Here is a 25,740-nt window from a genome sequence, read left to right on the forward strand (position 1 = left end):
CATACACGGTGCACTTCTGCAGCACGCCGCTGTGGAGGGCGATGCGCCTCAGCCGGGCCCAGGGACTCCCACACTGCTGACTCACTAGACAGGAGCTGGAAGCCCTTTGCTGACCTGCATTTGCTTTGGGCGCTTCCAGGGCAGAGTGGATTCCTGATGCCTTTGTGGCCAGTGCTCCCCCAATCCACAAAATGAGACTGTGAAGGTGGACACTTCTGGGGGTTCCTGCACACTTGCTCTCTGTGGATGATGGGTGACGAAAGACTCTGCGAACACCCCAATCCTGTGGAAGTTCTCAGTGTCTGTTTGGGAGACAATCTGCAGCCCCGCCAAGTGCACCTGAGGGAAACACACAGCCATCTGGACCCGCCCAACCCTTTCCCGGAACAGACCTGGGCATCCGACCTTTCTGATTCCACGAGGCAAGATGCTCCTCCCAGGGGCTGTGGCGCAGAGCCCGAGGGCCCGGGGAGCAAGTCTCCCCAAGGGGGCCCACGGCAGAGCCAGAGTTCGTCGACCCAAGTGGTGTTCTGGGCAGGTATCCTGCAGGCCCAGATGTGCGTCCTGGACCTGGAGGAGGAGCTGGAGAAGACTGAGGAGCTCAGGGCAGGGCTAAGATCCTGCATCCCCAGGGCCCCTGCCGACTGTCCCCCTTTCTCCTCCAACCTGGCCAGCCCCCTGGACTCAGGCCTCCACCCCAGGCCACCGGAGGAGGCGGCCTCCGGGGAAGGCAGCCGCAGAGCTGAGGAAGTGAACCTGGCCTTGGGAAGCCCAGGGGAGGAGACTCCAGGCTCCTCCCCAGAGTGGGGTGCTGAGGAGGAGAGCGCCTTCCACGACAACCCCCTCTTCCTGGGGAGCCCTTGCTCAGACATCACTGCTCCCAGACAGCACTTTTCCTGGAGGTTCCCTGACTCCTGCACTGATGTGAAGCCTGAGAGCCCACAGACGCTGGAGCCTCCTCCGCTGGGAGGCAGTGAGCCAGGGGGACTGGGAGATGAGCCAGACTCAGGGGATCACATGGCTGGTTCTAGCGGGCACAGCACCCCTCCGTTCCCTGTGCCCACCTACAAACTGCACTCCTCCTTCCGGGCAGCACTGGGCACCACCCACCAGGCTCCAGCAGTTCCGCCTGGCCTGGGCGAGAGTGAGGTAAGCTGGGCCCCGGGAACTGAACCAACCCAGAGCTGTGCGTTGGGACACAGGAGGACGGCCTTATTCTGCCGTCACTGGGCCCAGAACACTCTTCAGATGCCAGACCCTTTGGGAACCTGGGGTAACATAAGAGGAAGGCAGGGTCAGTGGAGCCTTCAGAATTATGGGAAATGTTACCAGTGCCACAATGTCACCTGAATGTGATGGCCGTTGCCTCCAGTGTCTCCAGCCCCCCAGCTCAGAGGGTGGCGTCTGGCGGCTCCTCCAGGTGCAGCCTGTTCCCGGCCCTTCTCAGACTCTGCCCCTCCCACCTCCAGCACATTGCTAACTGTAGCTTCAGGGGTCAGCTGCCAGGGGACCCCTGCACCTGGCAGGAGAGTCCTATTAGAGTCTTGTCTTCTCTTTTCTTAGAGATTTCAGCATTTCGTTACTTTTAGCTCACCTTCTTTCATTTCTCCTCCCTGCCCAGTGTCAGTAGATCAAGCTCATATGACAATGGCAGAGGTCCTTGATAGCAGCTAAGAGGAGTCATGCGGACAAGTGTGTGGGACAATAGGGAGCACAGTTTTCCCAGGGAGGCCCCTGCTGAAGAGATAAGGAAATTCCAGATGGCCCAGCAGGGCTGTGACTCCCTAATCTCCTGGTCCCAGAGAGCGGGGGACCTGTCACCAGGAGAGTAGAGGTGCTGCAGGGTGTCAACCCTCCCCCGCAATCTGGGGTCCCAGTGTGGGCGGGTCTTCTGGCTCTGGGGCCCTTGGGGCCGTCAGAGAAAAGACTGAGGGACCTGTCCTCGTCCTCCTCAGAGCTTGCAGGGCTGCTTCAGGGGGGCCGGGGAGGGAGGATGCTGGGCAGGGAAGACTAGAAATCAGTGGGCATGGACCTGAGGCCCTGGAGGCCTCGTGGGTGTGGGAAGGCCTTGGGAACTGTTTCCGGGTCAAACCGTTCTCCTCCCCTTTTCTCCTCTAAGATTTCTCTAGCGGGCAGTTTCAATCCTGCAGCATCCTGCGTGGACAGAGCACTGACCTGGGAAACAAGATATATCAGATCTGGCCCTGGCCCTGCTACCCATCCTGTGCAGCCTTCGGCAAGTAACTTCCCCTCTCTGGGCCTCACCTTCTCCATCTGCAAAGGTGGAGTGGGAACCCAGTGGTTTCCAGGGCTCCGTCCCAGCACCCCTAGGACGCGGGTCTTCTTCCGCCTGGGGCTCCTCCTCTGAATGCAGGGCCTAGGCTGGGTGGGAGAGCAGCAGGGAGGGCGGGCCCTGTAACTCAGCCATTCTCCTCGACCCCACTCCCTGCTGGGACCCCACCTTCACCTCTCAGGGCCTCCAGGGCTCACGACTGCCCTGTGCCTCTCAACAGGCCCTGTCCGGTGCTGAGGGCTGGCAGACTGAACAGGGTCCTCCCTGGCCCTGGGTGCCTCTTATCTCCCAGGACAGAGGTGAGACCCAGTGTGGGGTCTGGGACATTGGGTGGCGGGAGACTTTGGATCCGGAGTGGGACAAAGGTCACTCCTGGGTCCATGGCTGTCATTAAGGGTCCTCTTGTGCCATGTTGGAGCCAGTCAGACTGAGCTAAATCCTGCCGCTGCCTCTGTGACATCATCAGGACCATGGGTTTTAAATATCCATCTCATAGAACACATGAAGAGACCCAGCACTTTTGATGCCTGAATCTTTCTTAGTGGTTAATCACTCCTGAGCCCTGGGGCTGGGGTCATGGGAGCCCCATGCCCTCTGCCTCTGCATGTGAGAGGTCACTGCCCACAGGAGGGATGGGATGTGCTGCACAGCTGGAGGGAGGGAGCCTGGGGAGGAGGCGGACAGCTGTCCTGGCGCTGCCAGGCCCCCTGGCCCTCAGCCTGCTGCTCTGCTCACCCCTGCCAGTTCACTCCTGCTCTTTCTCAGACGATAGAGATGCTGAGTGTTCCCAGGAGCCTGCTCCCTGCACCCCAGCCCCTGGCCCCTGGTGGGGCCCAGATGCCGCGCCAGAGCCCAGCAGCCCTGAGTCTGAGGATAGAGGCCCCAGCCCCAGGCCCAGCCCTGTGTCCTCCCAGGAGGACAGACCTCAGCCCCAGAGCAGCCACCTCAGCAGCGTCTTCCCCATGTGGACCCTGGAGACTTCCTGCCCTTCACTCCTGGAGACAGATAGGGCAAAGCCTGGTTCCTTGGAGAGAGAGGAGGCCAGAGAAGGCCCAGCCCCAGGGGAGGAAGTGAAGAGTGAGGGCCCCGCTGGCACCACAGATGCCACAGCTGTCCAGCCCACTGTGCACCTGACTTCTTCAGTAGGGTAAGTGTGGGCCTGGCGAGCTGGAAGGCCTTGGTCTGGGAGCGGGAGGAGTGCCTCCTGGGATTTAACACACTAATGTCAGCTAAGCCAGGGCTATACGCCCAGGCACTAGCTGGGTTTTGAGGAGGGTTTGAATGCACCGGAAACCAAAGAGCAGAGAGTCACCCACATGGGGAGGATTTCAGTGTGTTGATCAGCGCCCCAGAAGACCTGGTTAGAACTAGACAGCAGGAGTGGCAGGGTGGTGTCCAGGAAACCTGACCAGGGCCAAGTGCCCAGAGAGATGGGAGCTGTGCTAGGTAGGTTTGGGGTGCGGGAGGTCAGAGCACGTGATGTGGTTTTCACAGGCTTTGAATTTGAGGAGGCATCTGGGAGAAACTGGTCTAAGAACCTGGGCCCGGGGAGCTGGCTCAGATCTCAGGGAAAGCTGGAGCCGCCAGGCGAGGTTTGAGTGGGACCAAGGGAACGGCCTGGGCCCTGAGCAGGATGGAGCAACCCCAGACCTGTGGCCAGAGGTGCGAACAGGCCAGGCGGGAAGCCAGCCTAGTTCTGCCCCTCTGGCTGGTGCGTGAAGACGTCAGCCCCTGGGGTCTCCGCTCAGGAAAGGGCTCTGTTCTCCGGAGAGCTAACGAGGGGTCCTGTTGAAGAGACCAGCGACGGTTCAGGTCATGGACCCGAAGTTGTACTGACAGCAGGGTCAACCCCACTCCCATCTCTGTGTCCCCGGGGGACGGCTACGGAGCCCATCAGTCAGTATCAGGGTCAAACAGCCAGCCCCTCGTGCATCTGGAAGATTCTGCCACCCCTGGAGGTGCTCAGAGGCTGGGCAATCTGGGGGGCCTCTCGGCGGCTAAGGGAGAGTGCACTGTGCCGAATTTAAGGTCACTTCAGCCCAAAACAAGATAAGCAAATCCACCGAAACGGAAGCCACACTTTCATAGTGAATGACGAAAGGTTTAATTGGGGCTTTTCTTGACAAGCAATAGTAAGTATTCCATAAGTAAGTTTGTATAATCTTATATTTAGTACAATAGAAGAGGTTTAATTCCCCCGGCACAAGCTTGCCGGCCCAATACATGTCTTTCATTCACACCTGACTTTCACAGTGGGATCGAAGAGGTTTGTTTTGTTTATTTTTGTTGCATTAACAGCTCTATTAAGATACAATTCAGTCATTCCCAGTATCCAATCCCATGCCCGTATGTATTTGTAAAGTGTCTCTCTGTCTAGGTACCATTTGAGGAATGACCGATGAGGGCATTTTGTAAAGTATTCTTGGGCTTTGTCAGCTGACTCTCCGAACAGTCCCCTTTAGATGGGACGAGCGTGTCCCTTTTCTTCCCTGTTCTTCAGCTGTTCACTGACCCAGCTGTCCCAGCCCCTCTCGTCGTTCCTGCCGCTGACTTCGTGAAATCCTAGGGTTGTTTTTTTTATGAAGATTTGTAATTTTACTTTTCGGTTGGTTTCCATTGTGTCCGACCTGCCCTGCTGGGGATGTGTGAGCCTCGGGATGCCGTGAGAAGTTACCAGCGAAAATGCTGACCCAGTCAGGCCAGAAGGGGTAGTTTATCGGGGAATTTTCACGTAATGATGAGTGCCACTTCCCTGCGCAGTCCCTCACCGTGGGAACCTGGGTAACGAGCATGCACACGCGGAGGGTGCCCTGCACCAGGCTGTGGAGGGACAGTCAGGCAGAGGTGGGGCGTGGTGGCTTCTGCAGTTCTGAGAGCCCCTCTGAGGCTAGGGGGGCTGCCAGCCTGCGCTCACTCAGAGCAGGCCATCTCCCACGGTAAAGCATTCGTTATCACGGTGCCAGGGAGGGACAAAACCGCCTGACTCCCCAGCCTTCACCATTCCTGAAGTCGGTCTAGCTGCCTATTGTTGACTTATCCTTGCACCTTTTTCGGTTCTGGGGCATCTAGCTGTGAAGCCGGAGCTGGAGTAGGGGCAGGCTCTCTGAGGGCCCCTCCAGAGTCTGAGCACATGGATGGACTTTTCTAGGTTTCCTGAGGACCCTGTGCCTCTGGAGAAGTCCCCAGAGGAGAGCCAGAGGCCGCAAGCTGCAGACAAGCTGGCTAATGGCGTCAGGACAGAGAAGCTGGCCTGGGACCTGGCCTCCCGCCTCTACCGCCTGGAGGGCTTCCGGAAGTCCGAAGTCGCTGCGCACCTGCGGAAGAAGTAAGGGGCTCTGAGCCTGCGAGAGGGGGCTTCAGGGTGAGGCAGCACAGGCTCATTCCACCGGCCGCCCCCAGCCGTCCCTGGGTCTTCTGCCCCACTGCCGACCTCTGCCCCCATTGTTCCCCATCGTGCCCCCTCCCCTGTACTCTCTCCACGCCCGCCTCTTCCTCTGTCACACTGGCGTCATTGCCTCCACACCTTTGACCCAGTTTAGAGCCACTGGACCGGCCCTTTGCCTCCCTGCCCTGACTGCACGGTCCCTCCCACCCAGCCTGAGGTCGGGTGCCTGTACAGACCAGACCCTGGCCACCCCTTGCCCTCTCTGGACCCCAGGTCCAGCTGGCTGGGCCTTTGCCTTGCTCGGGGCCCCCAGCCCCACTTCTTGGGTCCCAGGATGTGTGCAGGCCCTGGGCTCCCTCTGTGCCTACGGCCCTGCCCAGAGCCCCAGCCCGGACTTTATCTCCACTTCCCTCCTCAGCGACGACTTCAGCAGGGCTGTGGCTCAGGAGTACCTGTCCTTCTTCCAGTTTGGTGGCCAGAGCCTGGACCGCGCCCTCCGGTAATGCCTTGGGCCTGTTCTGGGGAGGAGGGATGGCAGGGGCTGGAATCAGGCCGAGCCCTGGGGCCTGTGGGCCATCCTGCCCGGGCGCTGTCCTGATTCTGGCCCTCCTCCCAGGGGCTTCCTCCAGGCCCTGGTGCTCAGCGGGGAGACCCAGGAGCGGGAACGAGTCCTCTACCAGTTCTCCAGACGCTTCCATCAGTGCAACCCTGGGCTCTTCTCCTCAGTGGGTAGGAGGGCAGGGGCCTCTGGGGTGTGGGGGAGGGTGGCATGGCATGACCCCAGGCCTACTTGGGAGTTCCCTGGGTGGTAGCCGGGGGGAGTGGGAGAAGCTGTGGAGAAACAAGCATTTGGGAGTCACCCACCCAGTTGGGGCAGGGGAAAAGCAGAGTTCCGTTTTAGTGCTTTCTCTCCACTCTCCCCTCTCTGAGGCAGATTCCATACACACCTTGACCTGTGCTATCATGCTCCTGAACACGGACCTCCACGGACAGGTGAGCGGCTGGGGAGCGCACCTGTGGGACCCAAGGCAGGGCGTAGACAAGGGCAGTTGAGACCAGAGGTCTGGGGCAGGGCCAGGAAAGGCCCTGAGCAAGTGGAGAAGGGTCCAGAGTGGCTGGCTGGGCGTTCTCCTTTTGCGGGGAGGTGCCAGCTGTCCCTCCTCTCCCCGTGGCCACAGAACATTGGGAAGAGCATGAGCTGCCAGGAATTCATTACCAACCTGAACGGCCTGCAGGACGGCGGAAACTTCCCCAAGGAGCTGCTGAAGGTGCAGTACAAGGGACTGTTCATGGGACGGTTCCCTGCTTGGGGCCTGGGGCCTGGGGCCTGGCGCCTGGTTCCCTCGGGCCTGGCTCTGCCCACACACTTTCCAGAGGATGGGGCCTAAAGGGACTGAAGGGTCATCGTGGGATTTGTTAGCTTATGCAAATTCCCAGCCCCCAGCCCAGACCTACTGAACGGTCAAGGGCCCCTGAACTGCTGGGGGCCCCCGAAGTGGTCATTAAGCTTACAGGTGATTCCTAGTCCTGGGAAATCTGAGAAGCACTGGGTTTTGGTTCTGCAAGTGAACAAAGGCAAAACATCAAGAAGAAAAAGTCTAGAGCCAGGAGCGTGGTGCTCCAGGGTTTGAATTCTTGTTGTGGACAACCTAGCCCCCAGCCAACTCGAGTTCCCACCCGGGTAGAACCACTTACAGTGTCGTCATCATGATGACAGGAAGGGTGTCAGGTGCTCGGCGCAGGGCCGGGCACACACTGCACTTTTCATCAGCAAGTACAGCGTTTGTCCCTTTGTCTAGTCAGTGAACGTTCATTGAGCACTTACTACGTGCCAGGCACCCGTAGCTGTGCCCAGGGCTACACAAAGCTGATGGGCTGCGTCTGCATGAGTACTCTTCATGGCGTCATTCCAAAGTTTGGCACCTCACTTACTCATTCACCACAGTTCTTGGCCCTGGTATCAGGCAGCCAGTCCTGCTCTGCCAGCTCCCTCTGGGCAGGATGGCGTGTGGATGATTTGTTTCCCGTGGAGAGAACAAGCTCGGGCCTCAGTGAGCTCAGGCAGGGACTGGGACAGCTGTGGTCACCTTGTCTCAGTTTCTAGTGGTTGCGTGTCTGTGCGTGCTAGATGCGTGGATGAGCTCCTTCCCATTCAAGGAAGGAGGGCAGCTGTGCTGGGGTGGGAAAGGCAGGCTGCAGCGTGCACCCACCCGACCTCGGCCAGGTGGAGTTCGGGTCTTGCAGCCCGAGGCTACCCTGCCACCTGTGTGCCTCTGTTCCAGGCCCTGTACTGGTCTATCCGAAGCGAGAAGCTTGAGTGGGCCGTGTAAGTGAAAGCACCTTCCCCTCCCCGCACCCCTGCTTTACCTCTGGGCCTGTCCTTCCTCCAGCCCCGGCCTACCTGAAAGAGGGACAACTTCAGAGCCCAGGGCCAGTCTGAGATGGTGGACACACCCAGATAAGACTTGGAGGAACCAGAGGCAGGGGATTTGAGGATGACAGGAACTAGTGGGTTGGCTTTAAAGAATTTCTTTTGGGGTGTCCTGAGGCGTGGCTCCCCATGAGAGAGAAAGGGTGGGGGTGCTGAGGCACTGGGTGCTGCCTGGTGGCCTCTGCCCGGAGAGCACCTCCGCCTGGTTCTCTGTTCAGGGATGAGGAAGACACAGCCAGACCTGAGAAGGCCCGGCCGTCGCCCACAGTCGGCAAGATGAACAACCCCTTCCTCCAGCTGCTCCAGGACCCCACGGTGCCCACCTATAAGCAGGGCATCCTGGCTCGAAAGATGCATCACGACGTGGACGGCAAGAAGAGTGGGTGTCTGCTGCTGCTGTGTGGGCCTGTCTGTGTGGGGTGCTGAGCAGCTCCGCTCGGGGACACGTGCCGACGTGTGCACAGAGTCTCGACGGTGACTGTGTGCTGGACGCTGTGTAAGACACAGAAGGGACCGAACACTCCTGCCCCAGAGCCCCTGTGCTAAGGCAGACAGCAGACAAGCCTGTCAGTGTCGGAGAGGTGCAGGGAGGGCTGGATCCAGTACAGGGTGTGGTGGAAAGCGAGGTCTGGAGTTTTGTTTTGTGGGTGGGATGCAGGAGGCAGCAGGGGTACAGCTCCTGGGAAATGATGACGTCGAGCTGAACCCTGAGGGTCTGGATATTTGAAGTTGGTCAGACGGTGCCCTTCCCCCAAGAAAGGAGCTGGCATAGTCTCTTCCAAACATGGGGTGTGTGGAAGAGATTGGTGGGAGATACATTTGGGCAAAATCGCCCAGTTCTGCATCTGGGCAGCTTTTCCAGGTGGTTGGGGCTTTGGGGCAGGGCAGCAACATAACCAGAGCAGGAACTCCAGGTCAGGTAGGCGCCGGCCAGGGTTCCAGCACTCCACAGGCCCTGTGCGAAGCCAGGGGGACCACAGGGAAGCAGGCTCCCTCCTGCCCAGGGGCTTGAATGAACCCTGTGCCTGTCTGGAAGGGTTCCTGAAGTCGAGATCACCTTGCAGGGACCAGAAAGATGTCTGAGTTAAGGCTGTGCTTGTGGGTGGGTATATCAGGAGAGGTGATGTTCTGTCCAAACGTCAAATTTGTTGTCAATAGTTCCGATCTGTTTTGGTGTCTATGTGTGACTGCCTGTGTGTGACATGGGTATGTGCCTGTTTGTGACTGTGTGGTTTGTGTGTGTATGCTTCTGCGTGCTTACATGCACCTGGGGGTTGGGGGGGGGAGTACATTGGCAATGTACTGGAGCCGGTGTGAGGGGTGAGGAGAGGGGGCCTGGGTGTGTCTGGGTGGGGTGCACACACCCACCTGTGTGTTCTGCTCCTGGAGCAGCGCCATGGGGCAAGCGTGGCTGGAAGGTGTTCCACACTTTGCTTCGAGGGATGGTCCTCTACTTCCTGAAGGTAGGAAGGGTTTCCACACTCTGACGGGCGGAGAGGGTTGGAAGGGCCCAGAATGACTGCAATGGTGGGCAGCTTATGAAACCCTTTTTTCTGAGCCTCTGTGCCCTGTGGCAGGAAGAGGACCATGCCCTCGAGGGGGAGAATTTGATGGGGCAGTTGGTGGACGAGCCTGTGGGGGTGCACCACTCTCTGGCCACGCCGGCCACCCACTACACCAAGAAGCCATACGTCTTCCAGCTGCGGACTGCTGACTGGCGCCTCTACCTCTTCCAGGCACCGTGAGTCTGGGATGGATGGCAAGCAGCAGGGCCCCAGCTCCCTGTCCTCTGAGCCTGGCCGCCTCTGGTGGCTGCTGGCCCAGCCCTTGTGGGAGCTGCCATCTTGATCAGCAACTTGGCACAGTTGGAAGGGGTCTGGGGCTCCTGCTTCCCTGCCCTGCGGCCACGGCCCACATTGCCAATGTACTTGTGCATCTGTTCATTGTAAGTCCAGAGCCGACTCCCAGTTCTGAAAAGGATTTCAGGAAGTCACTAACATGGTGTTTTTGGCATTTGATATAAAATCTGTTGCCTTCCTGGACTTTCCTCTTTGATGAATGAAAAACCGCCAGCAAGAGGTCAACCATTCTGCTGGCTGCAGGGCTTCTGGCTTTGTGAGGCTCTGAGTCCTGCCTCTGCTGCTGGACTGCGGTGATCACACGGGAGGTGAGGGCGTGACAGGCCACAGGACCCATGCTCGGCCTTTCTGTCCTCAGCACCGCCAAGGAGATGAGTTCCTGGATCTCGCGCATTAACCTGGCCGCTGCGGTGCACTCCGCACCGCCCTTCCCCGCGGCCGTGGGCTCCCAGCGCCGGTTTGTGAGGCCCATTCTGCCCGTGGTTCCGGCCCAGAGCTCCCTGGTACGTCCGCGGGAGGGATTAGGACAGTGAGGGAAGGGGGTATACGGACAGGAGGACTAGATCAGAGATGATAGGGGCGCGGGGCTAGCACCTGCCCTGGGAAGCGGGAGGGGCTGCTGAACACGTGGACCCGGGAAGGGGATGAAGCTGCAGGTCTAGCTCTGGGAACGGAATGGGCGGGGTGAGCTGTGCAACGGGAAGGAGCGGGAAGTTCAGAATTGCTTCCCCTGCTGGCTCCTACTACAAGGAGGAGCAGCATCGATCCCATGAGAACTGCCTGGACGCCGCCTCCGACGATCTGCTAGATTTGCAAAGGAAATTACCTGAGCGGCGGGGTCGCAGCCGGGAGCTGGAGGAATACCGCCTTCGGAAGGAGTACCTGGAGCACGAGGTGAGACGGCGGCTCACGCCCTCCCCCTCGTGGTTGCATCCGGAACTGCAGCCCCCGCACCCCTGTCTCTCAGGGCCCGTGAAGTGCTCCTGTGCAATGTCTGCATATAGGTGCTTGTGCGGGGTGTGTGTCCTCGTGTTCTGGGACCACAGACCAGCCGCCTGTCTGAAATGACCAATTCAAAATGTTTTAACCCCCAACCTCCTACCCAATTTCTCCTTTGGCCTGACATCCTAGGTGTCCTTGGTGCACACATCCTAGGACATAAGAAGCAAGGACAGGCAAGGGGCACTGTGACAACGGAGGGGTCAGAGGTGATCCAAAGGCAGAGTCCAGGGAAGCTAGTGTCCCCTGCTGGCTGTACACTGGGCCCCAGTGCTGCCCTCTCCCAGCCTGGCCCAGCCGTCCCTCTGGCTTGTCGCATCCATGGCCGTGAGCATATCACCTCCCAGAGGCCCCCGGGGTAGTTCTCTGACAGGACCTAGGTCTGCCTGCAGAATTCTAGCCCCACCTCGCCACTGACCAGCAGGATCTTTAGTAGCTGAAGCTTCCTATCCTTCTTTATAAGCAGGGTCAGTGGTGTGTGCCCCACCCAACCTCCCAGGCTGGGATGATGACCTGGTGGAATGGAGGGTGGGAAAGCACTGAGAAAACTGGGAACCATATCTGGAGGTTCTAGTTACAGGGGCCTTGGGAGAGTGGAGCAGATGAGAGCCATTGGCATCATGTTCTCCAAATGCCAATGTTAAAATGCTGTTCAGACTCAACAAGGGTTCAGTGCACGCTGTTTGCGTGCAGTGCTGTGCAGATCTGAGGCCTGCCTGGTGGATCACAGATCTTTCAGTGTCTGGGAGATGTCAGTTACAGCACCACATGGTATTGGCTGTTAGTAAAGGCTTGGCTCATCGGCGTTACTATAATACTGTGCAGATAACACTGGTTGTAGGTACAACACAGATGCTAGCTGTCAGTCCAGTCCTCTTTCTGCAGAAGTTTGTGTTACCATAGCATTATACACATGTGAACTGTCTGCCCCTCGTGGCCCCAGCCTCCGACCCACCTGGAGCCAGGCGATGCTAAGGTGGGGGTACCTGTGTGTTGCAGAAAACCCGCTATGAGATGTACATGCACCTGCTGGTGACCCGTCTGCACTGCCCCTCAGATGACCTGGACCTGTGGGAGGAGCAGTTGGGGAGAGAGGCTGGAGATGCCCAGGAGCCCAAGCCCAGCCTGAAGAAGTCCCACTCAAGCCCCTCTCTGCACCAGGATGAGGCCCCCACCACGGCCAAAGTGAAGCGCAACATCTCAGAGCGAAGAACCTACAGGAAGATTATCCCCAAGCGGAACCGCCATCAGCTGTGAAGCAGTGTCACCTCACAGACTTTGGCCCCTGCTCTGAGGTGGACCTGGGGTGGAACCCTCTGGGAAGCCCCTGTCGGTGGCCCCATGGCCAGGGTGAGGCCCCTCCCTTCCCTGCTGAAGGGCAGCCCGTCTCCCTCTCTGAGCTTTGCCAGGATTGCTCCGCCTGCCCCACTGTGGCAGGTCCTTCGCTGTCCCTGTCCCTGGCCCTCCTGAAGGAGGAGGGAAGCCAAAGATTTGGCCCCACCCTTGGAGTTTGTCCCACGTCACTCTCCACTCCTCCAAAATCCAGAGTGGCTGTGTTTCCTGAGCCTGGGAGCATCTTAGCACTCATTCGAGAAGCAGAGCAGGATGGGCCCTGAGCTTCCTGGAGAGGCCGGGGCAGCGGAGGCCTCTGGGCAGTTACGTCCTGGGGGTGGTCTTGCTCTGGGAATCAGGTGACCTACTGGAAGAGGCCCTGGAAGACCCCAGCCATTCTCCGGTGACTGAGGGAGCAGGGTCACTCTGGCCCTGCCCTGGGAGGGGACAGCATTTAAGCAGGCAGGCAGGCCTCAGGGCACAGGGAAGCTGACTGACGCTGGAGTTGCTCCTCTGTCTCCCCTTCCCTACAGTGGGCCCTGCACCAGAGCAACTGAGAGTGTCCCACCTCCCATGCCCAAATGCCAGTCAATGGAATGGGGCCGATGGCCCCAAAGTGGTGGGGGTCCTAGGGGACCCCTGGACGAGGGATCATTGTGTCCCTAAGGCCAGGAAAGAGTTCAGCTCCCTGGGGAGGCTGAGCATAAGAGGTGGTGACCCACCCCCTGGGGGCTGTCTTGGAAGGAGATGCAGCTGAGGAGAGTGTGAGGACCAGACCCCTCCCACACACCTCATTCCTTAAAGCTTCATTCCCCAGGGCCACCACGCCCCCCCACCCCTGCCCTCCCTGAGAAGTCCCCTTGAGCTGCCCTCTGGCTGCTCCCAGCTGAGCCTGTTCTCTGGGGCAGGGGGCAGGTGGGAGTTCCGGACACTCAGGGACCTGAGGCTGTGCCTGTGGGAAGGAGGCTGGGCTGGAGGAACAGCCACCATTGTCTCTGTTCAGCCAAGTGTGCCCACAGGCTGCCGCCAAAAGGGGCCGCTCTGCTGCCCGCCTGCTGCCTGCTGGCTGGCGCGCTGCCTCTCCAGCCTCCCTGCTGGGCCTCCTTCTCCCCTTCATGTCCGTGCTTGTAACCAGCCCTGGGGCCTGCAACTCCCCCAAGTGGGGCTGGCCCTTGGGGGTCAGAGGCATCTGACCAGGGCCTGGGGCTGAGCCATACACCCAATGGGTGTGCAATAAATACAGGTCAGTGAAGAAAGGTGTGCACAAGTGTGTGGGGATGGGAGGGCTGGGCATCTGAGGCCACCTGGAGTTTGTCAGGCCGGACCCCCTCTGCGTGGCGGGCACAGGATGTCAGTGAGTGTCTCTGTGTGTGCGTATGCCTGTGCCTGTGCGTAGAGCGCCATGTGTTTGTGTGCAGCACATCTGCTGTCACTGGAGGGGACCTCACCCACGCGTTCATTCATTTCCCAAGTAATACTGACCAATTCAGGGGCCCGTGCTAAGGAACTCAAAAATGATTGAGCATGTCCCTGACTTCCCCGGAAGCAACAATCCTGCCCTCTGGTTCCCTGCTGGTGGCCCAGAAGCAATCACCTTGCTGTGAAGGTGAGCTGCAGCACCTTCCTGCCTGTGCCCAGGGGTTCTGGTTCAGTAGGGTTAGTCCCGGGGTGTGGATGTGCACTCCCACGGGCCCTGGGTAACTCTGACGTGCGGGGCAGGTAACCGCACAGCAGAGCTCAGTTGTTTCGTGTTACTGAGGCGGAGGCTGGGTGTCGGGTGAACATGACTTGAGCCAGGACTGACACTTAAGCTAAATGGCCTCGGATGAGTTATCTGACCTCACCGAGCATGTATCTTTATTTCTGAAACCAGCATAAAAGGCAGAGGTTCGTCTGCATGTGTGCACGTGTGTAACATTTCATGCTTCTCTGCTCATACAGAACTGGCACTTTCCTTTTACCTGGGCACGTGAGGCCTGCAGAGCCAGCAGATGGTGCCCAGGCCCTGGGCCAGTGCTGCCAGCGGGGTGGAGACTTGGGTATTGGGCTGCAGTTATAGCAGGTGGCCACTGGGAGGCAGGCTTGCATCTTCCTGGCTCCTGGGCCCAAGTGTCTGCTGCGGCACCTGGCTCACCGACAGCAGGAAGTCAGTCTGTCTTGCCATAGCCAGAACCAGGAGTGGCCCAGGCCAGGCCTCCTGCATCCCGCAGATACCTCTACCCTGCAAAGGGCAAGACAACATCATGGCTGTTCAACATCATCCTGCAGATGAGAGGGAAAAAACGTCTGGGGCCTTAGGAGGACAGCCCAGAGCTCCCCATAGAACTGTCCCAGGTAACCTCCAGAAGTGGAAACAACCCCAGTCCTGGGTGTGGGGCAGGTCAGGCCCACAAGCCTACGTATGTCTGACCTAGCCTCCACACTCTCCCACGGGCTGCGGGTTGGTCCATCTCTGCAGGAGGGGGGGGAACAGTTTCTTAGAGGGGAGCTCGGCCTCTGCAGGCTGGTGGCAGTGTGTCTTCAGTTCCTCCTTCCCACCCAGGGGAGCACAGGCTCCAGAGCCCTGAGCTGCCGTGACCTGGGTGGGAACCCTGACATAAACTCTTCCCTGTCTCTCTGCATCTCTGTTCCATCTGGCTTCCCGTTGATGACCTCCTTAGTCTGCTGTTTGCCGGGCACCAGGGAAGAACAAAATGTCACTAAGGCCTCAGCCTGGGTCCTTTCTCTGGGGGCCCAGACTCAGATGGAGACAAGGGGGTGTGTTGAGTTGGAAGGAGCTGGGCTGGGGTGTGGGGAGGCAGGTTGAGGGACGCGCGGGGTAAGGGGGTTGAGGCCAGATCCTAAGGGCCCTCACCTGAAGCCCGGGAGTGCAGTTCTCCACCGGTAGAGGGCGCGCTCAGCGCTGGGAGGAGCCTTGCTTTGAGAAGGCAAGATGACCTGAGAGTGTCCGGCCAGCCGGCAGAATCCGAAAATGGCTGGAGATGCCCTGTGCTATCAGTGCAGCTCTCCCGAAAGTCCAAGGTCAGAGATAAAAGGGGGAGAGGAAAACAGCAGCCTGGAGTCTTGCGACAATGTAGCGGCCCCACCCCTGCCCCTCCTCCCCAACCCCGTGTGCTCCCGCATACTTCCAGGTTTCCTGAAGGCCCTGCTCTCCCCGCCGCGCCTCTGCCAACACCTCTGCCTCCAGCTCTTCTGGGTGCTGGTGTCCCTCACCTTTAACCGTGGCTCACCCCTTTACCTGTCCCTTCCTCTTCCCTCTCTGGAGAAAGGAGTGCTCTCCGACTCCTCTAACTGACCCCGCCCTGAGCCCTCCTCACACAGCCCACCCACTTCTCTGCACGCCCCCAGCCTGTCTCCCTTGGGGGTCCTGGCTAGGTCCTCGGGCCTAATCTTCACCCCTTCACTACCTTGCCTTGCAAACACCTTAAGTATCACCATCATGAAGAAAAAGATGGTCTTTCTAGCTGTTTCTCTCCCTCATTTGGCTCCTGGCTCCCATTCACACCTTGCAAGTTGGCTTCCACGCCACCCCTCCCTAAAATGCCACCTCTTGGGTGGCCAAGAGGGGCCAACTGATGACCCTCCATCATCAACTCCAATGTCTTCTCAACATTCATCTTCCTCCCCCCCTCGGCGACCTTTGGCCTGTCGGCCACGTGGCCTGTCTGACCTACAGACCCTGGAGTCAACTGCCTGGGAGCAAGTCCAGCTGTCCCTCATGTCAGCCCAGGGGCCAGTGCCTTAGCCTCCTCTGCTCCCATTTCCTTCCCTATAAAAGGAGATAATAGCACTGCTTACCTCACACAGCCCTTGGAGGATTAAGTGAAGTTATGCAATAAACACCTGAGAACAATGCCTGGCCAGGAGGGTTAGCTATTAGTTCTCAGCCCTGTAGTCCTCACCTCACCTCTGGGCTCGGGCTGGGGCTGTGCCCGCACACATGTGATCCTGATTGAAGCTGGGCCTCTGCACACGACTCTGCCTGCCTGGGTGCTACAAGTCACAACACTCGGTTGGGCTTTAGCAGGAAAGGACAGTGATTGGCTCCAATAATTAGAAGGTCTGTATCCAGGCTGGGTGAGGCCTACTCTGGGGCTCCTCGGGCTCCATCTCCCAGGCTTAGGAGGCAGGAATGGCCCCCTGGTGGTACCGAGATGGCCCAGACCCAGGACCCCCTCTTCTGGGAGCAAGTCCAGCCCACAGAGAATATCTGCTCTTTGGAGGGCGCAAACTAGAGTCCAGGAGTAGTTTCTTTGAACAACCTACCCTGGGCCATGGCCCCTTTCTGAGCCAATCACTAGGCTAAGGAACTTCAGGTAATTCCCAAAAGGATAGGGGCTAGGACTTGCTGTGGAGAAATTCCAGGTCCTCCCAGGAGAGGGAAGAGGAGAAGCCCACTGACATCCCGATGCAAGCTCCTGCAGGAGCCTTGCTCAAGCCCTGCTCCCCAGCCACTCTCCACCACACCAAGTCTGTGGCTCTCTACCCGCCCCCCTGCCCCTCCCAACCTTTGCCCTCTCTGCTCCCAGGAGAACACAGCTTCTTGAGGGTGGGAACTCTGCAGTCTGCATCTGCTGCGTCCCCAAGCCCTCCCCTCAAGGGCGTGCCACCCCGGGTGGAAAACCCTGGGCTCCACCCTGGGCCTCAGGCTCTGCCCTCCCTGGCCCTAGCACTTTGCATGTTCTATTGTGCTCGCACGTTGGTCTCTGCCTTTCTTCCTCACTCCTCCTGAACTCAGCCTTCCCACTGGGGCTGCTGTCCTTAGGGCCTCGGGGAACTTCTGGGGACCGTCCTTGTCTAAGCCTGCCGCCCCATCTCTGCTCTGAACATCAGACCTGCAATTCTGGCTGCAGGACGTGGAAGTAGTCAGTTTCTGTGCAGATGTTACTTGTTATACCTGAGTCTGAACTAAGTGTCATGTCCCCCCGACTCCCTGTTCGTAGGCATGGTTCTGTGATCACCATTTGCCCACTGCGTTGAAGGACAGCCCTCCAGGATGGTAGGAGGCTGCAGCCAGAGAGGCCTCCACCTCACCTCTGGTGTGGGGCAGCAGCTTCTGTTCCCTGATCACTTTGTGCCTATCTGGTGCGACAGGGACAGGGTTGGAAGGAACATGCACAAAGAAGCAGTAACTCCTTTGTCCAGCAAATGAATCAGCTAAGTGACCGAGCAGCCACGGAGAAGGAGACTCAGGCCCAGGGTCAGCACCCCTGAGGCCACTCAGGCTCACCAGACCCCTCCCCGCGTGCATCCTGTGGTTCTGGGGCTTCGTTTCTCAGTAGTGTTTTGCTGGTTTACTGCATGTACTTCCTGTGAGCTGTCTCAGGCCCTCTCTGGAGCAAGTGGAGAATACATTAATATTTAAAATAAGACAAACAAAACGTCAGTGTGTGTGTGTCTTAGGCTGGAAATTCCTTAAGGGCAAGGACCATGTCTGTTTATATAGCACCTGGCACAGTGTCAAACTGGGGCTTAACAAATGAATTTTGATGAAGACGAGAAAGAAGCTGCCTGCACTGAGACACGCAGGTCTAGACAGCTCTGTCCAACTAAGCCTCCTCCAAACCCCCTTAGCAAGGGGGACCCTTGGTCCTGCCAACCCCAATCTTCACCCTGTTTCTGATCACCGGGCTTCTTTCTGTCCCCCTGCCCTGTCCACAGCCCCCGTAACCACCCTCATCCTCGCCCACACCCTACGATCCGAGATGCTCCCCTTCCTCACTCAGCCACCCTCTCTCAGGGCTTCACCCCGCCCACCTTCCTCCACTGCCTGGCCCCAAGGGCGCACCCAGGGCCTGGCTCTCTCTCGTGGTGCTCAGAGATGCCAGCAGCTGAGCCATTGGAGGTGCTGTCCCCAAGTGTGCCTTGGCCCTGTGGGGGCCTCCGGCCAGGCGGGGACCTGGAGGAGGGAGGGCGAGGATAAGCAGCTTCAAAACTCCAGATGCAGCAGTTAAAAAGAGGACAGAGGCAATGATCCTTCAAATTGCCACATCTGTATAATCTGCCTTTTATTTTCTGCTTCATGAAGTTTTATTTCCTATTATTTATTCACCTCCCCGCCCTCCCCTCCCCCACCTCAGCCCCTCCTTAGCGGGAGACATGCCCAGATGGGTCCTGAGCCTCGGGCCTGGTCTGGGCCACCCCCAGCTCCCACCCTGGGCTGGCTGCTGTGGGAGGGGCACCCGCTCACCCCACGGTATCGAAGTCCCCGGGCCCTCCCTCCAGCCTCCAAGTAGAGTTGGAGGAAATGCAGACGGAGGAAGGGACCAAGGAGGTGAGGCCTGTCCCCAAGGCCAGTATCACTGTCACCACCCCTGAGCTGGAGCTTATGAGGAGGAAGAGCCAAGACCAGAACCCACAGCCAGTTGAGTTTCCACCTCCATGCACTGGGCCCCCCTCCTGTGCCTCTTTCCCACCCAGGACCTTTGTCCTCTTCCCTTCAGCATCTTGGACCTGTGGCCACATGGCTGAGCTGGTCCCAGCCTCACGAGGAGGGTATTGTGGTGGGAAGAAGGGGACCGGTCAAGATCACGTAGGAAGGGGCAACTTCTGCCCTGTTTTAAGGCCCGGGGAAGCTCTCCGCTTTCCCTGCGCACTGTCTGAGAAAGGCCCAAGCCCTCCAGTGCAGCCCCCGTCTGGGTGCCCAGGCTGGGGCCAGGCTGAGCTGGTGGCCACGGTGAAGGCAGCGGGTATTTGGGAAAGGACACGTGCTTCTTGTCCACCGCCCTCCCTGAGACCCCGAAACAGGGGGAAGCCCTTTCCCAGGAGGACTTTAGGCCTGAGGCTCAGAGTCTGTGGTCGGCTCCCAGTGGCTGCTCCTTGGAGAAGCTGGGAATGGCAGAGAAAGGCCCGGGCCTGAGGGGCTTTGCAAATACCACCTGACCCCCGACAGTACTTCCTGTCACGCCTCTCATGCCTGTCATCACTGTCCCACCTTGCTCTGTGAGTGACTTTCATGAAAGTCTCGTTTTTAAATTCCAAGGGCTTTTTCATTTTGTCTTTGGTTTACTGTATTTGAGGGGGATATACTAACCCAGCTGGATTCATCTTGCTTTCTTCTGGCTGCCTACTGGATCCGGCACACAGTAGGTGGTTTACTCGAGACTTCCAAATGAATGAGTGTGACTTTTCCAGCCCAGCCTAGAGTAACTGTGGCCAGTGGGCTCTGTTGTCTGCCCCAGGCTGGAAGGCTTTCGTCGCCTGGCTGTAACTCAGCCAGCTGAAGCGGCACCCTCGGGCCCTCACCCCACCCTAAACAGAGACGGGATTCCAAGTGTGAGAATGTGGTTTTTGCCTATGGTTTAGCGGAAAATTACCTGGGGAATTTGGGAGAAGGAGGGCCTCATACCTGAACCAGTCAGACGAGGCTGCATTGCCTTCCACTGACCCAGGTGACTGTGGAGGCCCAGTGCTGGGCTTCGCGGCATCCTGACCAGAGCCTCGCATTTCACAGCTGAGGAAACTCGGGGCCCCAGGAGGCTCCAGTGGGGAGGGTGCCAGGTCCAGGCCCAGGCTCTTTAGCAGGGGGATGGGGGACGAAGGTGAGGACCTAGTGACAGCGGCTGGATACAATGATTGTGATGAACAGGCTCTGAGGACCCCCACCGCCCTGTCCCTGAAATGGCTGGTGGAGCAGCCCCTCCCCGACCCGTTTTGCCAGGAGTTGTCCCTTCTTTCTACCCCGTCTCTTTCCCTTTGGTGGGAGCTGAGTTTCCATTCAGACCCAGCTCCTCCCTTGCAGACACTTTCTGTGCGGTGGCAGTGAGGTCCTCCTCAGTGGGGAGGGGGGGATCCACGCGGGCCACGGCTAGGGCCTCCCCTCACGTGCCCAGGAGGCAGGGGCAGGTGTGAAAGGCAGCTGGAGCGTGGTGGAAAGATGAGGCGGTGGGAAGGTGAGTTCCCAGTCCAGGCTCCTAGCAAGGAAGGTCCTTGTTGTCAGTTGAGCTTGCTACCCATGGCACCACCCCCCAAAAGCAAACAAACATAAAGCAAACAAACATTTGTTTGTAAATACATACATCTCTCCTCCAAGCTAGCTCCTGGGTTTGGGGTGGCTTGTGTCTGACTGGTGTGTGGGCCTGGGCTCTCCAACAGGGGCAGTAGCTTGGCTGGGGAGGAACTGGGGGCAGTGGGGGTCTTGGGCATGGAGGGGGCACAGTGTTGGCTCCATGCTGCTGCCGGTTTGATTTATCCCTAATGAGTTCTCAGCACATGGCTGCTCCCAGCGCACTCCAGGGGCCAGCGCGGCTCCCGCGGCCCAGCCCACAGACTCCGCAGCAGCCGCTGCTCACTCAGAAAAGAGCCAATTTCCACGCTGCACAGTCCGCTTCACTCCCGGGAAATCACATTTCCCTGGGAGAGCCGCAGGCAGCGCCTCACTCCCCGGCCTGGCCGGCTGCCATGGGCACAGATGGAGGAGCTGGGCCACCTCCCTCCCCGACCCAGCTCCCCACTTCCCACCCGCAGGAGACCTGAGCCCCTGCCCCACATCTCCAGGAAGCCTCTCCTCGGCTGGGACCTGGCCTCTGCTGCCCAGAAAGGGGAGGGGAAAGGCTGCTGTGCACAGAGGATGCTGACCGGAGGCCCTGGCCTTGCCTGCCTCCTCCAGCGTCTTCTTCCAAGGAGCAGGGCACCAGCTCTGTTTGAGGGGCTCAGAGCCTGGAGGGACCTGATGGTAGTATGCACATGTGTGAGGGGAGAGGAGAGGGTGGGTGTCTGCCATCAGGAGGCAATGGTCCCCAGTGCGGTGTCTGCAGCCCCCCCCAAGGACCCAGAGGAAGAGAAGAAGACAATGAGAAGAATGAGAAGCCAGAGAGAAGGGGATGGAGAGGGTATCTCCTGATCCTGTGTGTGGCCTCTGAGCCCTTCCCACATCCTGGAGATGCAAAGGTCTCTTAAATGGTGGCGGGAAAGAAATGATTGCTTTGGACATGGCAAAAGAGGGGCTGGAATAGGAAGCTAAAAGAGGAAAAAGGAAGGAAAGAGAAGGAGGTGAAGGAGAGGCAGTAAGTCCCCTTTGTGGGATGGGGGACCTTCGCTTTCACCAGAATGACAGCCATGACCACCTTAGCTGGTCACTCCTGTTGGAAGGTGACAGCCTGGGGCACCGGCATGTCAGGAGCTCCTTAGGGTGGAGGACGTGCCCTGTGGTGCTGAGGGCTCGAGAGCAGAGGCTTGGGGCCAAGGGTGGAGTGGAAATGGGGTCAGCCTGGCTCTCCTCTTCCACCTGAAGCCTGGCCTCTGGGCCTTCCACCCAGGACTACTCTGCCTGATGGGAGCCAGAAATTCTGCCCAGGCCCCCCCATCCCCAGACCCGCCCTGCTCCCCAAAGCAAAAGGGTAGTCTGAGGCCTCTGCAGAAGCCAGGCCACACCCGGATGTGGCCTTAGAGGACTTACATGAGGGTGCAGACTCAGCTATGGCCCCAATTCCTCCGAATGGCCTTGAAAAGGCCATCTCTTGTTCTCAGTTTCCCCAAGTGCACAATGGGGCTAGTGTCCTGAATCAGAGAGGAAAATGAATGGATGTGGACAAGTTTTACAAACAGAAAGACATTGAGTGAAGGGTTGTCATCACTTCTGAGGGTGAGGGAAGACAGAACAGGAGCAGTTAAGTGGGGGGCCAGTGAAAGAGGGCCAGGAGGGAGCCCCCAAGCCACAGGGGTCAGCCCCCTCTTCCTGCACCCACTCCAGGACAAGGACACCAGGACAGCGTGGGGAGACTCAGGCGGATGTGTGTGAAAGGCGTGTGTGAGAGGAGGAAGTAGGAGAGGGGAGCCCCCGCCTGTGGGCTGCCGAACTAACTCCCCTGCCTGAGGTTATGCAACCATTGAGCATGTCCCTGGCAAGAGGGGGCAGGAAAGTCATGTTCTTTAGCAATGCCGTACAGCAGGAATATTGGAGAAGCTGAGGGAGGGTTGGACTCAGCCCAGGGGCCGGCTGGCCTTGCAGGCAGGGCTCACAGCTGCCCTGTCCCCACCTGCAGCACAGGGGGTCTCAGCAGCTCCAGGCCACCTTAGAAAGATAAGCTCTGCCCCACCCATGGGGCCCAGGCAGGGTTCGAGCTGCTCTGTCTCCCCCTGGTGGGCCGTTGTCTGGCCCACACGTCGTCTCTGCGGGCTCCAGGGCAACCAGCCCCCTCCCCACAAAGCTGCCTCGAGGCTTCCCACCCTCCCACACCCCCGAAAAAGTGGCATCCAGCTGAGGCTCTGCAGTCTCCCCGGCTTCTCACACCCTTCTCTGCTGTGCCCACATGTGCCACCTCAGCTTGTCCCATCAGAACCTCGAATCATCCTTCTCCCCCAACAGACAGGTGAAGGATTTTCCTGAGTCCTGAAAGGGACCTGCGGTCTGACTGGGGGCACCGCCGCACTTGGCCCCAGCACACTCATCAGTACTGTCTGAGCAGTGTCCTGGGTGCACGGGCCACCTCAGGGAAAGTCACCTGCAGCACAAGCATACCCAAGTCCCTTTGTCACTCAAGGGTGGGATAGGTCCGGCCAGACGCACCCAGTGTTGTGACACTTGGCAGGCCCCCCTGGGGGGCCATGCGTCTCAAAGTGATTTTGGATGGGGGCCCAGAACCAGGTGGGGGCTGTCTCGGGAGCTCAGGAACCCAGAGTTCAGGATCACGAAAGTCTCAAGTATATGGGGTTCAATCCCACCACCAGTCTTATAGCCAAAGGGAAACCCTGTTACTGAAGGACAAATGTCATCTCAGATCCCCTGGGAAGAGAGGGGGACCGGCTTCTCCCATGGGAGCATCCCCTGCCCCTCCTGTTTCTCAGGCTCTGCCCTCCCAGCCCCGGAGTCCCAGGATACTGGCTGTTGGGGGTGAGGGTCCCTCTTTCGTCTGACACAACCCCAGTGGCTGGTGCCCAGACATCGAATGCACCACACAGTCCTGCTTATCCCAGAGTCCCCCACGGAAAGGGTCCATGTGGGCAGCAGGGAGCCCCTGGGACCAAGCTCCGTGTTGGCGACGGGACTGCTATAGCCACCACAGGGTGTGCCCCTTGTTCTCCGACATTTATTAGTAAGGGGGTGTCCCTGCAGGCTCCCTCCCTACTTCTTGGCGTGGCCACCCCACGCCTCTCTGTGCCTCCCCTGCATCTAGGACCCTCTGGCAGCCACACAGGCCTGAACCTATGGCCTCCCCCCTTGGGTTTTTTTTCTGAGCGTCAGCTTTTCCACATGTAACATGGGCCTAATCCCACCTCCCCTGAGTCGAGGCCTCCATCCTGTGCCCAGTGGCCCAGTAAATGTCTTCCCACTTCCCTCTTTCATTCACACCACGAGGCCACAGGGCTGCTTCTGTGGACACCCACTCTCGGCGTGGTCACCAGCCTCCCCACCGGCTGCTGGTTACTGTGAACAACAGCAACCCCGTATGGGACGTCTGCGACCGGCCCGGGACTGTGCCCTGTGCTTCCTTTACTCCCTCCTTCACCCAGAGCTGGAGAAGTCAAGTGTGGGGTAGGCGGTGTGCCCCGTGCTAAACACGTTCAGGCGGAGGGAGAAGGCTAAGTCAGGCTCCTGGGCCTCAGATGGCCCTTAGAGCCCCCAGCCCCAAAGTGCGCTCACTGTTCACTGGGCCTGAGGTTCTCGGGACGGAGCCTAGTCCCGCTGCCTCCTCCCCAGTCAACCCTGGAGCCTGAAACGGAGTAATGCTTTATTGAGTCGAGTGGCAACGGTGGTGGTCGTTAAAAAAGAAAGAAGCATTAGGGAGAGAAGCCCAACATGGCAGGGAGACAATTCACTGAGAGGCCACAGTCTGGGTGGACAGAAGGAAACCAGACCACGCAGAGCTGCACTTATAGTATTTACAGTCAGGCCTTGGGGCAGGAGCTGCGGGTGCAGAGGGAACCTGCATCACCGGCTCGGGAGGCAGCAGGCCTCCTCCAGTGGGGGGGTGGGGGGGCTTGGGCCGGGTCCCCAGCAGCTCTGCCTGCTCTGAGCGGGCCCTTCGGAAAGTCTGTGTCCAGCTGTAAGAGGCTGCTCTCTGGGATGAGCTGCAGGAGGAGAAGTCGGGTGCGCTGGTGCATCACAGCAGCGGGCAGAGGGAAGGCCCCTTGACCACCAGGTGGAGCTTCTTTCTGGGTGACTGGACCCAGCCCTCAGCCCCTGGCCAAGAGGGAGTTGCAGGAGGAGCAGAGCAGGCCGGGTGGGGGGTGGACGGCAGGACCCAACTCTGAGGCGGCTCACTGGGAATGACCCTGAGGGTGACTGTGGGACAGCCTTTGCACCAGCTGGGACCTGTGGGCTGGACGGAAGTGCTAACAACCCAGGAACACTCGAGTGTGTTGATGGCAGAGCCACAGAGGCCCCCTGGGCCGCCAATCCCACTGTGGCCCCGCCTGGCCCCCTCTCGGGCACCCTGCCGCTCCCCTTTCTCTCCACATTTCTCCAGGTCCGTGTCTTTCAGGATGGCAGGTCTCTCCCTGGGACCCCCGCGCTCACGGAGGAATCTTGGAGGACACATTCTCCAAAGTCGTCCTGTCTTTCATGGTTCATTAGGTCAACCACACAGGGAGTGTGACCCCCGAGGCTGGACTTGTGGTTATTTTCATGTAATAAATAAAGATTCCTTTCTGTGACTCTCTGGGTCCCGTCCCAGACCTGGTCCTCCTGCGGCTCCTGCGCTCCCACTGTCCCCGTGGCGACTACAGGTGGTCGAAGGCCGTGGCGGTGGTGGGCGGTGCGCTCGGCCTTGATGTGGAACTGTAATAATACGGGGAACCTGGGCGTGCCAAAAAATAACAACACTGCTGGTCAGAGGGGGCAATTGTACCACAGCCTCCTGGCATCTGCTAACCTTTAAGACAGCACAGGTTAATCATTTATCCCCCCAGCCTATCTGATCATCAAAGATTAACTCCTCTCAGCCTGCTTCCTCCTTCTCTGACCTCAGCTTTGAGTTTCTGGCCGGAATGAGGAGGTGGCTTCTTGTCCCTCCCCCTATGATTCCTGTGACCTTCAACGCCCTTGTTTCAGAGAGAGGGCAACAGGGAGCAGTCACACCTGGAAGTCTGAGGACATGCACACAGGGAGACCACAGGGGTTTCGCCTGCTTCGCCCAAACTGCGAGGTCACAGAAACTTCCTCCTCCAAACCAGAGGGATTCGAATCCTGACTGGTCGGTGGGGGCTGTACATTGACAGCCTCCTTGTGGGAGGCTCTGCAGGGAGGTGAGTGACACCTCCCCTGCCCCCACACATCTCAGTATCCTTAGTCTTTCTGGCTAAACGGAACAGAAGGTGGCTGGAGAAGTCACCTGGTAAACAGAGAAAGCCCTGGTCAGCCACCCTCGCAGCCATTTCTGGAATGCCAGCAGAGGGGTGTCTTGGGGAACAGACGGTCCTGCCAGGCCTTCGACGGTGTCGCAGGGCCAGCCATACATGTGCCGCTGCCTCGCTCGGGCCCAGATGGTTCCAACTCACCACT

The 25,740-nt window shown here is 58.9% G+C and overlaps 2 protein-coding genes and 1 long non-coding RNA gene across 9 annotated transcripts in view; 1 reads left to right on the forward strand and 2 right to left on the reverse strand.

Moving 5' to 3' along the window:
- Positions 1-13,551, forward strand: part of PSD4 (pleckstrin and Sec7 domain containing 4) — a 32,154-nt gene extending 18,603 nt beyond the window's left edge. For both annotated transcript variants that reach the window (XM_037038788.1, XM_037038778.1), the window contains exons 2-17: positions 140-1,149; positions 2,120-2,236; positions 2,514-2,592; positions 3,059-3,440; positions 5,442-5,618; positions 6,097-6,177; positions 6,295-6,407; positions 6,613-6,671; positions 6,857-6,946; positions 7,961-8,004; positions 8,328-8,488; positions 9,502-9,572; positions 9,687-9,850; positions 10,327-10,471; positions 10,719-10,862; positions 11,967-13,551. In XM_037038788.1, coding sequence (XP_036894683.1) covers positions 247-1,149; positions 2,120-2,236; positions 2,514-2,592; positions 3,059-3,440; positions 5,442-5,618; positions 6,097-6,177; positions 6,295-6,407; positions 6,613-6,671; positions 6,857-6,946; positions 7,961-8,004; positions 8,328-8,488; positions 9,502-9,572; positions 9,687-9,850; positions 10,327-10,471; positions 10,719-10,862; positions 11,967-12,224 — 2,988 coding nt within the window. In that variant the 5' untranslated portion in view covers positions 140-246 and the 3' untranslated portion in view covers positions 12,225-13,551. The remainder of the gene's footprint in view (positions 1-139; positions 1,150-2,119; positions 2,237-2,513; positions 2,593-3,058; positions 3,441-5,441; positions 5,619-6,096; positions 6,178-6,294; positions 6,408-6,612; positions 6,672-6,856; positions 6,947-7,960; positions 8,005-8,327; positions 8,489-9,501; positions 9,573-9,686; positions 9,851-10,326; positions 10,472-10,718; positions 10,863-11,966) is intronic.
- Positions 13,552-13,666: 115 nt separating this feature from the next.
- On the reverse strand, positions 13,667-16,614 carry LOC118981921 (uncharacterized). The gene is made up of 3 exons (XR_005065434.1): positions 16,098-16,614; positions 15,154-15,304; positions 13,667-14,561 (listed from the first exon to the last, which is right to left on the reverse strand). It is a non-coding gene; the product is annotated as an uncharacterized LOC118981921 (long non-coding RNA).
- Positions 16,615-23,958: 7,344 nt separating this feature from the next.
- PAX8 (paired box 8) overlaps positions 23,959-25,740 on the reverse strand; it is a 53,147-nt gene continuing 51,365 nt past the window's right edge. For 4 of the 6 annotated variants that reach the window (XM_037038838.1, XM_037038808.1, XM_037038831.1 and 1 more), the window contains one exon: positions 23,959-25,036. In XM_037038838.1, the coding sequence (XP_036894733.1) occupies positions 24,960-25,036 (77 nt within the window). In that variant the 3' untranslated portion in view covers positions 23,959-24,959. The remainder of the gene's footprint in view (positions 25,037-25,740) is intronic. The other 2 variants (XM_037038824.1, XM_037038815.1) reach the window with 1 other exon arrangement.

This window comes from Sturnira hondurensis, unplaced genomic scaffold (assembly GCF_014824575.4).
Source record: "Sturnira hondurensis isolate 20B ecotype Veracruz unplaced genomic scaffold, ASM1482457v3 Scaffold0002039, whole genome shotgun sequence".
NCBI classification, from domain to species: domain Eukaryota; kingdom Metazoa; phylum Chordata; class Mammalia; order Chiroptera; family Phyllostomidae; genus Sturnira; species Sturnira hondurensis.